The 16,038-nt window shown below is 44.4% G+C and overlaps 1 protein-coding gene across 1 annotated transcript; it reads left to right on the top strand.

Moving 5' to 3' along the window:
• The first annotated feature begins 1,920 nt into the window (after positions 1 to 1,920).
• On the top strand, positions 1,921 to 15,754 carry edem2 (ER degradation enhancer, mannosidase alpha-like 2). The gene is made up of 11 exons (XM_086127696.1): positions 1,921 to 2,183; positions 5,639 to 5,749; positions 5,827 to 5,866; positions 5,953 to 6,058; positions 7,621 to 7,746; positions 7,873 to 8,084; positions 12,736 to 12,877; positions 12,952 to 13,076; positions 13,151 to 13,295; positions 13,855 to 13,976; positions 14,044 to 15,754. The coding sequence occupies exons 1-11, from the start codon at positions 2,092 to 2,094 to the stop codon at positions 14,494 to 14,496; spliced, it is 1,674 nt and encodes a 557-aa protein (XP_085983822.1). The 5' UTR covers positions 1,921 to 2,091; the 3' UTR covers positions 14,497 to 15,754.
• The last annotated feature ends 284 nt before the right edge of the window (positions 15,755 to 16,038 follow it).

Here is a 16,038-nt window from a genome sequence, read left to right as displayed (position 1 = left end):
GAAGAAAACCAGACATTTACCCTGACTAGCCTACCAGAAGGCAGGAAAACAGTGGGAGGTAGATGGGTTTATTCAATCAAGGAGAACAGTGAAGGATATGACCAATATAAAGCAAGGTTTGTAGCTCAAGGCTATAGTCAGTGAGGGCAGGCATAGACTATGGTGAGACCTTCTCACCCACAGCATATTTGACTAGTGTGAGAGTGGTCATGCAGAAGGCAACCGAAGAAAATTTGATATTACATCAAATGGACATAAAAACGGCCTACCTGCATGCACCCATTGACCGAGATATTTACATGGAACAGCCTGAGGGTTATGAAAAAGTGGGAGCGAAGTTGGTGTGTAAACTACAGAAGTCTATTTGCGGTTTGAAACAGTCGGGCCGCAATTGGAATGAAATGCTTCACAAACTCCGGGCATACAGTGATGCCGACGGGGGAGCGGACCCAATGGACAGACGTAGTATGAGTGGCTACTGTGTGAGGTTGTGTGAGACAAGCGCGTTGATTTCGTGGAAAACCAAGAAACAACCCACAGTTGCCCTATCAACATGTGAAGCCGAGTATGTGGCTCTGGCTCTGACGATACAAGAATGTATCTACTTGGAACAACTTCTGAAGGGTATAGACACCAATGTGTACAAGAAAACAATTGTTTCTGAAGATAACCAAGGAACAATTGCACTTGTCAAAAACCCTGTGTGCAGACAACGCTGTAAACACGTGGATATAAAGTATCGCGTTTGGCTGCCGCTGCTCAACCTGTATTGTTTTGTGTTTTTTGTTATTGTAAAGTGTCCTTGGGTGTCTTGAAAGGCGCTTATAAATAAAATGTATTATTATTATTATTATTATATCATTTCATTAGGTCCACTGTAAAAGATGAAAAGGTCACTCTTGTTTACTGTCCCACAGAGGATATGGTGGCCGATGTTATGACCAAACCTGTTTCCAAATCGAAGTTAATTAAGTTCGCAAAGCCTATGTTCGCCACGTAGAAAACTTAATATGTGGCGTTCACTCTTTGTATGTAACCTTGATTACATTTACATGTACATACATATTTTTGTTGCAGTGTAAAAGTCACTCATAAGTGGGAGTGTTGGGATTGTATGATTGCCTTTTTCGACTGAGCCAGTAGAGGGCAATATAGCTCTACTTTTGTTTCATAGTGAGTGACGTGGTCGGCCCTATAAAAAGGGACACGCCTTTTCTTTTTCTCTCCTTCTCTCCCACCTGTTCAATAAAACACGCCGATACATGGCTGATGGAAACACCTCGCTCAACTTGTTATTCTTGGATGTTAGGCTGAAGGATGCCAATCTGCACGTGCTGTGAAGCGACTCTGCTCACAATAAACTTATAACTATTTACAGTAAAACAACATACGTAAGCTTTGATTACCACACAACAAATTATGAATTAAAATTTGATATTGGATATTTTAACCTTGCACAGTCTACACGCTGCCTGTGAACTATCAATTAAGTTAAAATGAGTCCAAATTTCACAGCGTTTCCTATCCATTTTCTCGCCTTTCCACTTTTCACCGTGTTGTTTTTTTTCTCTGTAGCGCTATAGCTCTCCCTCGTCTCCCTGTCTCCTGTTCGTGTGCTGCTCACAGTGTGCTGCTGTGTGTCTAACTCCTCCCCCTTCTCTTCACTGCAGCGTGTGTGTGTGTGCGTGTGTGTGTGTGTGTGCGCGCGTGGGCGTGGGCGTGGGCGTGTGTGTGTAACCCTCCCCTCCCTCTTCTACTACGGATCTTAACCAATCACGTGCGGCTTTAACCGAAGGAGGGAAAAAAAATGGAGAAAAAAGGTCGGCTCCTAAGAGCCGGTTCGTTCGCGAACGACACATCACTACAGCAGACACGGGCGCCACGGCATCTATACGTGTCTACGATTGAAACGCCCCTGAATATGGTGGCGTAAGTAGCACTTCCGGGTCGGTTTCGAACCAGTGAGGAGTTACCAACAATTTATGAGAAATATTTCATGTCAATGGTCGGTTACTTTTGTTTGCTAAGCAGAATAGGTTTTATGGTGTTGCTGCCTACTTATTTGTGATATATTTGTCCTCTCGGCCAAACATGCGCGCTCCGGTGCGCGCATTCCTCGTTTGTGTGTGTATGAGCACGGTGGCACCTCATCAATTTACCGAGGAAGAGATGCAAGATGTCAGGTAAACCCACGCGCACCGAACTTCGGGAAATGTCTCACATTTCCATTTGTCTGAAATCCATTATTGAAGTTGAACGTCAACGAACAACATGGCTTTGCACCGCAATTGGCGCGAGAGCCATTTTATGTTGTTGTCCTGAAAACAAAGGTCAACTTTGTTTTCAATAATTTTCCCACCAAGATATGATCATTCATCATCACGGGCGACTGCTCATTTAATATATTACTTCAAGTTTGAAGTCATTAACTGGTAGGCCGCCTTCCGGTGTTACGGTTCAACTGACTTCCACATAAACTGGCTCGCGATTCCAGCTGTGGTCGTTTGGGCTATGTTCCCTCGAGTCACATTCAGTTTCCTCTCTGTAGATTCGTCACAAGTTACATCGAAATTGTCGAACTAGATACCAGTTTAATTCTTTAAAAAAACATGTAAAACAAAAGGTCTCTTTACAACTCCCCGCTGGCTACTATAACTTTTCAAACAGTAAAAATTTAAAAAAATAAATAAAAACAAAGGAGAGAGCGGTATTTGAACCCGTAACACGAAGGAATAAAACAACACCATCGGGGGGCACCTGCTCTTCCCACGACTGTATACCACTACTAGCACACTTTCTGTAGCGTAGACTTCGTACTTGCAGATCTAAACAAGAACGGCACATATGGACGGAACGGATTGGGCAATATATTTACAGCAACATATCAACTGTGTGAAGTTGCTTCCCAGAAGACAGTTGACATGCATCGACCTTCAGATTATCGTATTTTCCGGACTATAAATCACATTTTTTTTTCATAGTTTGGACGGGGGTGCGATTTATGTGCGAAATAATTAACACATTCTATCATTTGACATGTTATTTTCACATTAAACCGCAAGAGGGGGCTCTAGGCCTGTGTTGATGCTTTCCATATTGACAAAAAAAAACCCTACGATGACTCTGACGTCAGCGAAGTAGAAGAGGAAGCTACTACTACTTCTTAACTGGTGTTGGGTCCAGCGACACCGATGCGTTGACGCATGTGTCGGGCTCACAGAGCAATCCACGTGTCGGTGCGTGTGCTTCATGAGATCACGTGATCAACATGTGAACTGCGTCGGCTCAGCTGGGACTGCGTCGACTCAGTCCAGGCTGCATGACAGTCCAGGCGGCGTCGACTCAGTCCAGGGGGCGTCAACGCAGCAAAAGCCTGCCACACGGTGTTTATAAGGAAGTGCATCTGGCGACGCGATGCCGCCTGCCGAAACAAGCCAGACCTCACCCTCGCTCGAATAAAAATATATATTTGGGCAAAAAGGAAAACACAGATTATCAGAAAATCGTGTCCGTCTGACTTCGAGCGTTGTGTCGGCTGTCATATAATAGGCTATTATTATATGAGAAGTGCTTTATGAAAGTTTGTACTGTACGTCAGTTGATTGAGAGGTCCCGCCTATAAGGGGGAGTTCCAGGAAGTGACTGCGAGTGAGCACACCGCATGTTTGACGACTCACCCACGTTGTTATTAAAAGTCACATAAAACGTAAACCTAGTCTGCTGACCATCATTTCATCGGACAGGCTTGCTTAGCTGTTGTCATAGTTCAAAGCTTCTTTAATATGTGGCGTGCGTTGTGTTGGCACCGTGAGTACGTGCTCGCGCTCACGCGCGCACAGCAGAGAGCAGCGAACTATCGACTGCTGAGACGCGCTTCACTCGAGTGACGTTGCTACAGTACGTGCATATTATGGAGCAGCAATGCAAATTGTCCGCCGTGTAGAGCCATTTTGATCTCCTTTTGGAGAATAAGGTATTCATTCAAATCTCTTTGTCTCACCAAGTGCCTCTCGGATTTTTGACATGTCTTATTCCATTGTGTGTGTGTGTTCTCCACAGCAGGCGAAATAGCATGCAAGAAACGCAACACACTGAAATTTAAAACACTGAAACATCTTATTTTTCTCAATTAAAATTTGTGAAGACAAAGCCCACAAGCATCCTTATTCACATGATTTTCACATTATTGAAACACATTGAATGATACAATATGAATGCATGGATGTGAATGATATTGTATACACTTCATCATCAAATCAGTCAGTTCAGTCTGTCAAGTGGGTTGGCTGCATGGATTTTGAAGGTCCAGCAGGTGGCAGTGGTCAGCAACACAGTATCAGCACAGTATCAACACAGTGTGTCAGTGTGTCGACACGCCTCATTTATTTATTAAATAAATAGAATCAAAGTGAAAGTTCTGCTTGATAAGCATCCTTTCACAAAAAGCTCATTTTCTCAGAAATTTTCTTGGAAAAAGAAGTTAGTTGTCGTTGATAAAAGCTCTTTGATGTGTACCGTCCGTTGTGTCAGCACTGATTGGTTGAAGCCAAAAGACGCGTGCATGCGTACATATTCGCGCTGACGCACGCACAGCAGAGAGCAGCGGACTATCGACTGCTGAGTCGCGCTTCACTCGAGTGGCATTGCTACAGTACCAGCTGTACCTTCAGCATGATGTCAACTTCTAGCTCTGTAGAAAAGTTTGCTGCTTCAATGTTTGTAGATATTTTAGTAACATGTTGCCATTATAAACTGAAATATAATTACCGGTACAAGCATTTCATAAGTGGCAAAGGATTTTACAGACAATTACAGTATAATTCATGCAAAGAGTCAATATTTGGAGTGCTGACCACTTCTTTTTCAAGACATCTGCAATTCGCCCTGGCATGCTTTCAATTAATTTCTAGGCCACATCCTGACTGATGGCAACTCAATCTTGCATAATCAAAGCCTGGAGTTTGTCAGAATTTGTGAGATTCTGTTTGTTGACTTGTCTCTTGGAGGACTGATCACAAATTCTTTGATTAAGGACTGGGGAATTTCCTGGGCCTGGAGTCAAAATGTCGATGTTTTGTAATAAATAAACTAAAATACAGCAAATAAGAAAAACATATGAAACCACATATAGTTGATGAGTAGAGAATTTCAATATCTATAATAAATATTGTTTTGTAGAGTTGAGCAGACTTCAGCTGGTTGAAGGTTAGTGTATTTTAATGCGGCTCTCAATATCGGCCCAATTTGGCTGTATCGGACCGTTAAAAGTGGTTTAATTTTTTTCCCCCATATCAGGCTGATAATTGTCGGTCCGACGAATATCGTGCATCCCTAGTTCAAACCACTTTGCAGAACATTTGAACAACTTGGCCCTGTAAAAATTATTTACTCCACATTGACAGTTCAACACTTCTATAGGTTAAAGGTCACAACCATGAGCCGCGTGAGCAAGTTTTGAAATGATCCGGTAATTTGGTCACATTTGAACAGAGGTGTGTAGAATTTATATCCACTGCATGTTGTATGAGAGGGGTGTACTGTAGTACATTGAATACAGGATAATGTATTGATGCTGCATTAGACGTGTATACTGAAGAATAGTAACAATGATGTTAAGATGCACTTGAATCCCTTTCAGACAACGAATCAAAGGTATGTTCTACCATGCCTACAACAGTTACTTGGACAATGCCTTCCCCTATGATGAGCTTCGCCCCCTGACGTGTGATGGTCAGGACACTTGGGGCAGGTGAGGTTAAAGGTTTCCTTCCAAGTGGCAGTTATTTAAAATCACCATCCTCTTCCCCTCTTCTTTTTTTTCTTCAGTTTCTCGCTGACGCTCATCGACGCGCTTGATACCTTGCTGGTGAGATTGGAAATGGCTTTGCTGTTGTGCGGAATCCTGTGACTGTGTTCATTGACTATCTGATAAAGGCAACCTTGTGTGTCAAGGTGCTGGGAAACCAAACTGAGTTTCAGCGTGTGGCATCACTTCTCCAAGACACAGTTGACTTTGACATTGACATTAATGCCTCCGTCTTTGAGACCAACATCAGAGGTTTGTACAAGGCTACATTCACACTGTAGGGCGTGATGCCCAATTCAGATTTTTTTGTGAAATTTGATCTTTTTATGTACTCATAACGTGAATGCAACATGTCTGTGATGCGACAAGCAAGTGCACAAAGCACGACATCGAGTGATGTGCACCCACGTCTTTTGGCGCAGTGTTTATGGAAGTAAATATGGTCCTGCATGCCAGGGGCTCCTTTTACCATGCATATCGCCAGAGTAGTAAGATAGGAGGAGGAATTAATATTTTTGAGGATATGAAGCAACAGTCCTCCCTCTCCTCATTTCAAGGTGACGTCAACGAAAGATGACGTGGTGTCATTGCCGCACATAATAAATCAACCATCTTGGCTGAATTACTACTATTAGTCAGCCGTCTCGTTACCTCTGCCTCCCGCGTCCTAGACGCATAATTTTCCCACGGGACGCACAGTTCCAAATAATGTGCGTTTTTGTGACGCAAGGAAATTTCTCAGTCAAAACAATTCAATTCAGTTCAATTGTATTTATAGAGCACTTTCGAACAGCCATCGCTGCATACAAAGTGCTGTACATGGAGCAATTTAACATATACAATAAACAGTAAAACAAATCGGTAACAAAGACGGTAGAAAGCACCGAACAGTAAAACCAAGAACAAATCTAAGTCATGCTGAGTCGAATGCCGAAGAATACAAGTGAGTTTTGAGGAGGGATTTGAAGATGGGCAGCGAGGAGGCTTGCCGAATGTTCAGTGGGAGGTCATTCCAGAGAGAGGGTGTAGGAGCGGATGAGCTCAGAGAGGTAAGGTGAACAACAACAACAACAAAAACTACGGCAGGCCTGAGGATTTCACGGTAACGATCGTTACCGGTAGCATGTCGTTTCCGTGGTGTCATTTTGACGGTACAGTGAAACTCCTCTAGAACTAAACCTACATGGGTGAAAATACCTCCCAATGTGAAAAAATCTTCATGCAAATGTTCATAATGCATGAAAAAAAATCTGATGTGTCTCATATGTGCAAAAAAATCGGAATTTGCTCCGTTTGCTCCCCAATATTCTTTTAACGGACGTCTGAGACCATCACTGAACAAGTGCATTTATACTGACGCTAGATTACACACAGGTGGATTCGATCATCATCACTTATCATTTAATTTGACATTGGATCAGTTAGAAATCATTATTGAACATCTGGAGTCCGTTGGCTGCACTGAGAGGAAGGGGGCTAAATAATTTTGCACGTCCTACTTTTCAGTTATTTAAAAAAAAAACTGTTGATAATACTGTTCAAAACAAATCCCATTTTATATCTTTGTTTGAAGCATGAATTGCAGCATCAGGTCAGAAAGTTCAACGGGGGCTAATACTTTCGCAAGGCACCGTATATAAAAGTCAAGCTTTCTTCCCTACGTCTGATCATTTGGAGGATTGGCCAATTGAAATGGCCTCCTCCATTTGTCACTTTCATACCACCCCCCTCCCCCACAAGTAGCAACAGGCGGTGTGACAAAGGGGCCACCAGGGGTATCAGTGAACATGTTTTTCTCATTGTCGGCCCCTCAGTGGTGGGGGGTCTGCTGTCCGCCCACTTGCTCTCAGGCCGAGCCGGAGTGGAGCTGGAGCCTGGGTGGCCATGTTCCGGACCACTCCTGAGGATGGCTGAGGATGCTGCTAGAAAACTGCTCCCTGGTGCTCAACACACACACACACATGTTTGAAGACTCTGTTTTTAGTTGAACAACAGAGCATTTGGAAGGTTAACGAAGATCATAAAAACTATAAACCTATATAGCCACATTGTCTGCACATTTCCAGCGTTCGAGACTCCCACTGGAATGCCATATGGCACGGTCAACCTGCTGCGGGGCGTCAGTCCCACAGAGACATCCGTCACCTGCACCGCTGGCGTGGGAACCTTCATCCTGGAATTTGCCACACTGAGTCGACTGACGGGCAATGCCACATATGAGGACACTGCACGCACGGCGCTGAGGGCTCTGTGGAAGACCAGGTCGGACATCGGACTGGTAAATGTAACGCGTGTCGGCAGACTCAGTGACATTAATAGAGTGATTTAGTCGTGTGAGGTGACAAGGGAGAGAATATAAACCTGGGGTGCCCAACCAAGTCGATCGCGAACTGGTCTCAAGTCGATATATGTTTTTTTTATTTTTATTCTTCTAATTCAAAGTTTGTTTCATGTACAATTCACCGATGGCACTGGCAAAGAATGGGAATTCGGAGCGCCATGAGAAGCATTTTAAAACGGTACACATGAGCTACGATAGTGACGTTGTTGCACTGAAGACGTGCGTCCCATGCCATCGCGTCAGGTCTCGACTCAGGTAGGCACTGCTTCCTTTTTACAAACTCACAAGCTCTTGTATCAACTTTATTTTTCTGTTTCGTTTATGTTCGGCACCGTTATGGCAGTTGCTCATCATGGCATGCGTATGTGTATGCGTACACGTGCAGTAGCGGGTCGATCGCGGGAGGTCTCTTGCTTGAAAAGTCGATCTTCGGTCTAAAAAGTTTGGGCACCCCTGATATAAACGTTTCTCTGTCTAGCAGTCATCACACTGCAACGTGTTTCGTTATGCCCCTTGAGTATCCAAACAATGTGCTTGATACCAAATTGCGAGGTGTGGATCTATTATTCGTGGAGCTCTTAAATTCTGATTATAATACGTTTGTACAAAATCACAGAAGAATGGCACTTTCAGTGTTTGCTTTTGATGATGCAGTATCAGCTTTGAGTTAAGATATGGATACGTTCTCAGTTTGAGAAGCTCCTGATCATGGACCTTTAGGATCTGAAATTTTTTGCATGAAATTAGAAATTGTTGTGCTTTAAGGCAGGGGTCCCCAACCTTTTTTGCCCCACGGACTGGTTTATGTCAGACAATATTTTCAGGGACCGGCATTTAAAGTGTGGTGGAAATAATACAACAAAATAATATGGTATGAGCTGCATGAAAACGGTGGTGTTTTTGAAATATAATAATAAACACAAGGAGCGTCTAATCTGGCCACAACACTCTGATCGCTATGGTAATGTTTAATCCCTTCAAAATACGATACAACGCAAATTCAAAGTGCATGAAAATGACGACTCACCACAGCCCCGAGCTTGATTTTCTGCAACCAGACGGTCCCATCTCGGGGTAATAGGATACAATGACACCTCAAGTATGTGGTTTATGTCCAGTCTACTTCGTAATTTTATTTTAGTCGCTGCTGCTGCTGCAGAAAACCCCCGCCTCACACAGGTCGGATGTCGGAAATAGCAGCAGTGCTATTGTGGCGATCTCAGAGTATTCAGCCATAACTTTAATCCAGTTGTGTCGAACTTACTTTTAAGGCCGCCATCATTTGCAATCTCCAGCAGTTTTTTTTTACTGATTTTGCGAGCTCCAGCGTTTTGTTTTTAGCGTAATCGGTCACGTGAGAAGCGTGGCTTGATGTGTGTCACGCGTGACACAGACGGATGTAACAGAGAATCCGGTAATTTTTCAAAATAGAACATCTTTCGTATTCCGAAATAAATAAAACGGAATTAAGGCGAGTTCTTTCTGTGCGGCCCGGTACCAAATGCCCTGCGGACCGGCGGTTGGGGACCCCTGCTTTAGGGTCTAAATGTGTAATGCATGTGTAGTTCCATGTTTATGACCATGAGAAATGAATTTCTGATCAGCAATGCTGCGTGTACTTTTCAATGCAACTGAGCATTCACACAAACTTCCCTGAGCATACCATGGACCACGGTGAGCAACGTGCACACAGCGGCCAAACCAATATCACACCTGTCCAAAAGCTGGGATCATAACAAGTTACACCATGTAGGAAAGGAATATTTGGCTTTTGGGTGAAAATTCAGGCCAAGCCAAAAATACATTCAAACCTTTCCTTTACCACCAAATAAAACCGCTGCACTTGTCTCCAACAAAACCAGACACCCATCGTTTCTAGTGTCATTTTCCCAGAGGATGTCATGAAAAACTCAACAGGGCTGACTCTGTGCTATGCCTCATCTTAAAACCTGACTGGAAGGCGTCCATGATGTTAGGTTAGGTTCATCCAAGAAAGATTTTAACTCGCAAATGAATGAAGAACAATTTTGGGTCAGCTAAAAACCTGATTTGTTTTTAGCCGACAAGGCAACATTCACAACATGCACAAGGCAACATTCACACTGCAACTCAATTTCATTTTTGTTCCCCCATTTGCGACCGATCTCAGGTTTTTTTCATGCCTCGTCAAAAGTACATACTCATGCGGGGTCGTGTCGCGGGGGCAGCAGCTTTAGCAGGGAAGCCCAGACTTCCCTCTCCCCAGCCACTTCTTCGAGCTCTTCCTGACGGATCCCGAGGCGTTCCCAGGCCAGCTGGGTGACATAGTCTCTCCAGTGTGTCCTGGGTCGTCCCCGGGGTCTCCTGCGAGTGGGACATACCCGGAACACCTAACCAGGGAGGCGTTCAGGAGGCATCCGAATCAGATGCCCGAGCCACCTCATCTGGCTCCTCTCGATGTGGAGGAGAAGCGGCTCGACTCTGAGCCCCTCCCGGATGACCGAGCTTCTCACCTTATCTCTAAGGGAGAGCCCGGACACCCTGCGGAGAAAACTCATTTCGGCCGCTTGTATCCGGGATCTCGTTCTTTCGGTCACGACCCACAGCTCGTGACCATAGATGAGGGTTGGAACATAGATCGACCGGTAAATTGAGAGCTTCGCCCTTTGGCTCAGCTCCTTCTTTACCACAACAGACCAATACAACGTCCCCATCACAGCAGACGCTGCACCGATCCGCCTGTCGATCTCTCGCTCCCTCCTGCCCCCACTCGTGAACAAGACTCCAAGATACTTGAACTCCTCCACTTGGGGCAAGATCTCCTCCCCGACCCGGAGAGGGCACTCCACCCTTTTCCGACTGAGGACCATGGTTTCAGATTTGGAGGTGCTGATCTTCATCCCAACCGCTTTACACTCAGTTGTGAAATGCTCCAGTAAGAGTTGGAGAGCCCTACTTGAAGGAGCCAACAGTACCACATCATCTCCAAAAAGCAGAGATGCAACATTGAGGCCACCAAAACGGACCCCCTCAACGCTTCGGCTGCGCCTCGAAATTCTGTCCATGAAGGTGATGAACAGAATCGGCGACAAAGGGCAGCCTTGGCGGAGTCCAACCCTCACTGGAAACAATTCCGACTTATTGCCGGCAATGCAAACCAAACTCTGACATCGGCAGTATAGGGACCGAACAGCCCGTACAATAGATTTTTTCCCCAAATTCAATATATATATTTTTTCACACTAAATAGTCCGAGATCTTAATGCATCATGATAAGATCAGTGGTCACATAATGTGCGATGAGGCCAAAGTAGTGAGTTTGCTGTCCGAATCACCAAACATTGTGTGGGAATCACAGTAGTACTGGTATATAGTACAAGGGTTTTTATTGAGCGAAGGGTTAGGGCGTAAGGGGGGTTATTCTAACACAGCCTATTTACCTCCTCCTACCTCGCTTCTCTTGCGATATGAGGTGGTAATATGAGCCCCTATACACAGGACCATATTTAGTTCGATAAACACAGTGCCACATGACGGCTTTTCATGTCGGCTTGCATGTCACTCAATGTCGCGCTTTGTGCGCATGCGTGTCATATCACGGACTCGTTGTATTCACATGAGAGGTCGCGTTAGTTTTTGTATTGTGAACGAGCACATAAGATCGGACTAAAAAAAAAAAATCATAATAATAATAAATTGTGCATCACGCCTTGCAGCGCAAATGTAGCCGCTGCTGTTGAGCTTCTCTGTGGCCTGTGTTTTATTTTTGTATTTTTATCAATGTTCAACAAGATGTGCACTGCAATTCAAGTTTATTATGCAGCCTAGCTTACCACCGCAAGGTGGAGGCATGACTTCTGCCAGATGGCATGTACATGGATTAGGAAATGTGCTCAAAAGCGCTATAACGTGTTTTCTTACTTAAAATCCTTGGCGGCTGACATACTGTATATCTACAAGAAGCACATGATAGGCACCCTGAAGAAAAGTTGCTTCAATGTAGCTGGGCCAATCAGATCTTTCAGTCTACATTTTCTAGCAAAGCCAATGGAGTGGCAATTTTGATCCGCATTGGATAGATCAGCCCACTCAAAACTCATCCTCCACCACGTTAAATAATTTAATGACTAAATGACAACATAATTAGCATTAAAGGGCGAACATTAGCAACACCGTGAAACTTGATATCTCAGATGTATTTTGTTGAATAAAAAAATAAATGTACTGTACTTGTTACACCCATTGCCAACTGTATTAATGAATAGCACATCAATGCTGAATAAAGATTTCCATTTGCCGCTGGATCAAGGATGTAAGGCTCCACAATATGTTCTTCCATCTCTATTACTATTAGCTGTCTCGAACTCCATAAGAAATTAGATCACCATTGTGCCAAAGGTAATAACAAAATCATATACAGTATATGACTATCGTTAACTGTGAAAAACTTAAAATACCATGGCATAGGCTATTGTTGAGGCTGTTGCATCTTTGGAAAACGTGTCAGGCAGAGGAAAGCAAAATCATATGGCGAGTTCGTCTTCAGACACCGACTGAACTGAGCTCTTATTTATTTGAAAGATGAATCTTTGTCATTCTGGGCTTGCAGGTGGGCAACCACATTGATGTGGTCTCCAAAAAGTGGGTGGCTCAGGACGCCGGCATCGGCGCTGGCGTCGACTCCTACTTTGAGTATCTGGCGAAGGGAGCCATCTTGCTGCAGGATGAGGAGTTGCTGCACATGTTTGACGGTGAGTTACATGATCCGTCCATCACCTGCAGAGGTACGGTCAGTGTGTGATGAGCCTTCACTCTGGTATTACAGCCTACGATCGGGCCCTTGAGAACTACACGCGCTTTGATGACTGGTACTTATGGGTGCAGATGCACAAAGGTACTGTGTCCATGCCCGTGTTCCAGTCCCTTGAAGCCTTCTGGCCCGGCCTGCAGGTAGCCATGCCCCCCACATCCTCCCGCTCGGTGATGAGCGAGCAGTGGTTGAAAGTGCTTTGTCTTGATTTCAGACTCTGCTAGGCAACCTGGACGGTGCTGTCAGAACCTTCCAGAACTATTACTCAGTGTGGAGGCAGTTTGGAGGTCTGCCCGAGTTCTACAGCATCTCTCAGGGCTACACCGTGGACAAGAGGGAGGGATACCCACTCAGACCTGGTCTGGTTATTTAAACATTCTCCTTCGTTCTGTGTCTTTGTCTGCGGTTTCCCTGTCATCATCACCTTTCTTCTTACCTGTACTGAGATCGCAAGTCAAGTGGTTCATGTTTTTTGTTTATTTCAACCTATTCCGTTTGGCTGCTTAGTGATGCAGAATGGATGATATGCAAAAAACAAAACAAAACCCCAAACTGTTTTTATGTGTAACAGCAGAGTTGGATTTATTGCCTCTGGGGGTTATTTCTATTGTAATGGGGGGCATACCAGCTCAATTCAACCGATGGAGTTAACCCGACTATCTCAAAATTGAACAAAACTCGGTTTATTTTTTCATTATGATCAGAAGTGCACCGTGACATTTTGTAGTGGTTATCAGATGAGCACGAGGGGTTGTTATTTGGTGCTCATTTGTTTTCACCATGGTGCTCATTTTTTCACCGGACCCACAAACCTCATTAATGAAATGAAAGACTTGGGATCCAGAGCAAGGTTTATCGTTAACGTGTGTAGATATGTCATTTTAATATAACCAAATAAACTTTTTCCAACTGATCTAGAGTTGGTCGAGAGTGCCATGTACCTGTTCAAGGCGACAGCCGATCACACGTACCTACAGCTCGGCCTGGACGCTGTCGAGTCTGTTGAGCGGATCGCCAAGACGCCATGCGGCTACGCCAGCGTGAGTGCCTCTTTGCCAGAGGTGGCCTGAAAGCATCGGTCCAAGCTGACGGTGTTTGTGCTTTCAGGTGAAAGACCTGCGAGACCATCAGCTGGACAACAGAATGGAATCCTTCTTCCTGGCTGAGACTATCAAGTACCTCTACTTACTCTTTGACCCCACCAACTTCCTGCATAGTAGTGGCTCAGAGTCATGGGTTGAGGGCGGAGAGGACGGCCAGTGCATCCTGAGCTCGGGGGGCTACATCTTCAACACAGAGGCCCATCCGCTGGACCCGGCAGCGCTCTACTGTTGCAGCCGTCACGGCCGTGAACAACAGGAGCTCCGCGACATCCTCCTCGGCCTATCACAGCCTGCTAAGGAACATAGCGGCCGCTCGAAAGAGCCTTCGCTGCATGGCCAATCAGAGAGCATCGCTCTGAAAGCGGGCGAGCGGAAGACGCCCCCCCTGTCCTGTCCCGCTCAGCCTTTCAGCGCTCGACTCGCCGTATTGGGACAAGTTTTCACTGATAACGCCTGACCTTGTGTGTCATGTGACTTACTGGCTGTGTCTGTGGTTACTAAATGAAGACTATAATATATTTTTATTTATGACCTTGTGTCACATCATCTTTGTTTACTGAACATCACCATGAGGGGGCAGCGTTGACCAGGAAAAAACGTCTAAAGTTGTCTGACTACAGAAGCATCCATCCATCCGCCCATCCATATTCTAATTAGCTTATCCTCACCAGGGTCGGGAACGTGCTGGCGCCTATCCCAGCTTTCTTTGGGCAGTAGCCAATCGACTATAGAAGCGTTCTGACCTCATATGAGACACGCCCTCATCTTGTCTTCTCATTTTCCACTGTTTCCCATGTGTCATCATTCTCTCAGTTACCATCCCATGCGTTTCCATGCTTATCTTGTGTCTGGCTATGGTTTTATGTTATCTTAAATGTTCACTTATTTTACTGTAAACGTGCAGTTCAACAACTGTGCACTGCACATGTTTGTTTGTTTTTTTGCACTTGAAAAAAAAAATTCAAATCACAAAAAAATTGGAACTGAGATATTTGGATTTTACATTTGAAGCTTTGAAAGTTTCATATTTGCTTTGAGAACCGGTCCGACTTTTTTTATGTGTTATCAGTGACACACACAAATGAATGATACAGGTTGATCTGTCTTACCAGGAATCAGAAAACTGTTGATACAAATATTCAATTCCATCAGGCGCAGCTCGTGCTTCACTTGCAAGTGTACTCCTTACTATTCTCTTAATTGTCCTTTATGAAAGTGTCCATTTGTACCCGTATCAGAGAAATTTGGAAGAGATGTATTCATAAATGCATCCTATAAGAACCCACAATGACACCGATATCACACAATATTCAAATGTCCTGGAATCCTCTTTTAACATGCTTACGTTTGACTTTTAACTCATCAAGTCCCAAAGTGACATTTACCGGGACACATCCTGATGCAGCCATGTCACACTACAAGATATCTGTGGACGTGTGACATTTCAACCATAGTGGTCAATTTTGGATGTGCATGTCACGGAGGCAGCTAATTTCTTAAAACCCGCCGTTGGTCACTTCAAGTAGGCCTCAAACCATGGCACAATGAAAATTGTAAGATGAGGCTTGTATTAACCCATTATAATTTTTGTGGAGATTCATATACAGCAACTTTTGAAATACATGTCTCATCAGGTTGTTCTCCTTAAAATAATCATGAAAAATGCTGTGTGATGTACATGTCACATGTAGCAATACAGTAATCGGGGAGATGTATTTACTGTCTGCAGTGCACTCAACTGCCACTAGGGGCTGCGTGTCATTTTTGAAATGAAATTTACAAGGCTTAAACAGACCAAAAGAAAGTGAAACCAGTCATCAATTAGAAGGTGGCTACATTTGAGGAGTTTTGTGAACAACACCCCAGGATACTTGAACTCCTCCCCTTGGGTCAGCATCTCATCCCCGACCTGGAGAGCGCATTCCACCCTACTCCAACTGAGGACCATTCCCTCATATTTGGAGGTTCTGATTTTCATTCCAACCGCTTCGAAATCGGC

This window comes from Hippocampus guttulatus, chromosome 1, assembly GCF_054856545.1.
Source record: "Hippocampus guttulatus isolate MCC_2025c chromosome 1, RoL_Hgut_1.0, whole genome shotgun sequence".
Taxonomy (NCBI): domain Eukaryota; kingdom Metazoa; phylum Chordata; class Actinopteri; order Syngnathiformes; family Syngnathidae; genus Hippocampus; species Hippocampus guttulatus.
The sequence above is the reverse complement of the archived record's forward strand: the minus strand, read 5'-3'. Positions and strand labels throughout refer to the sequence as shown.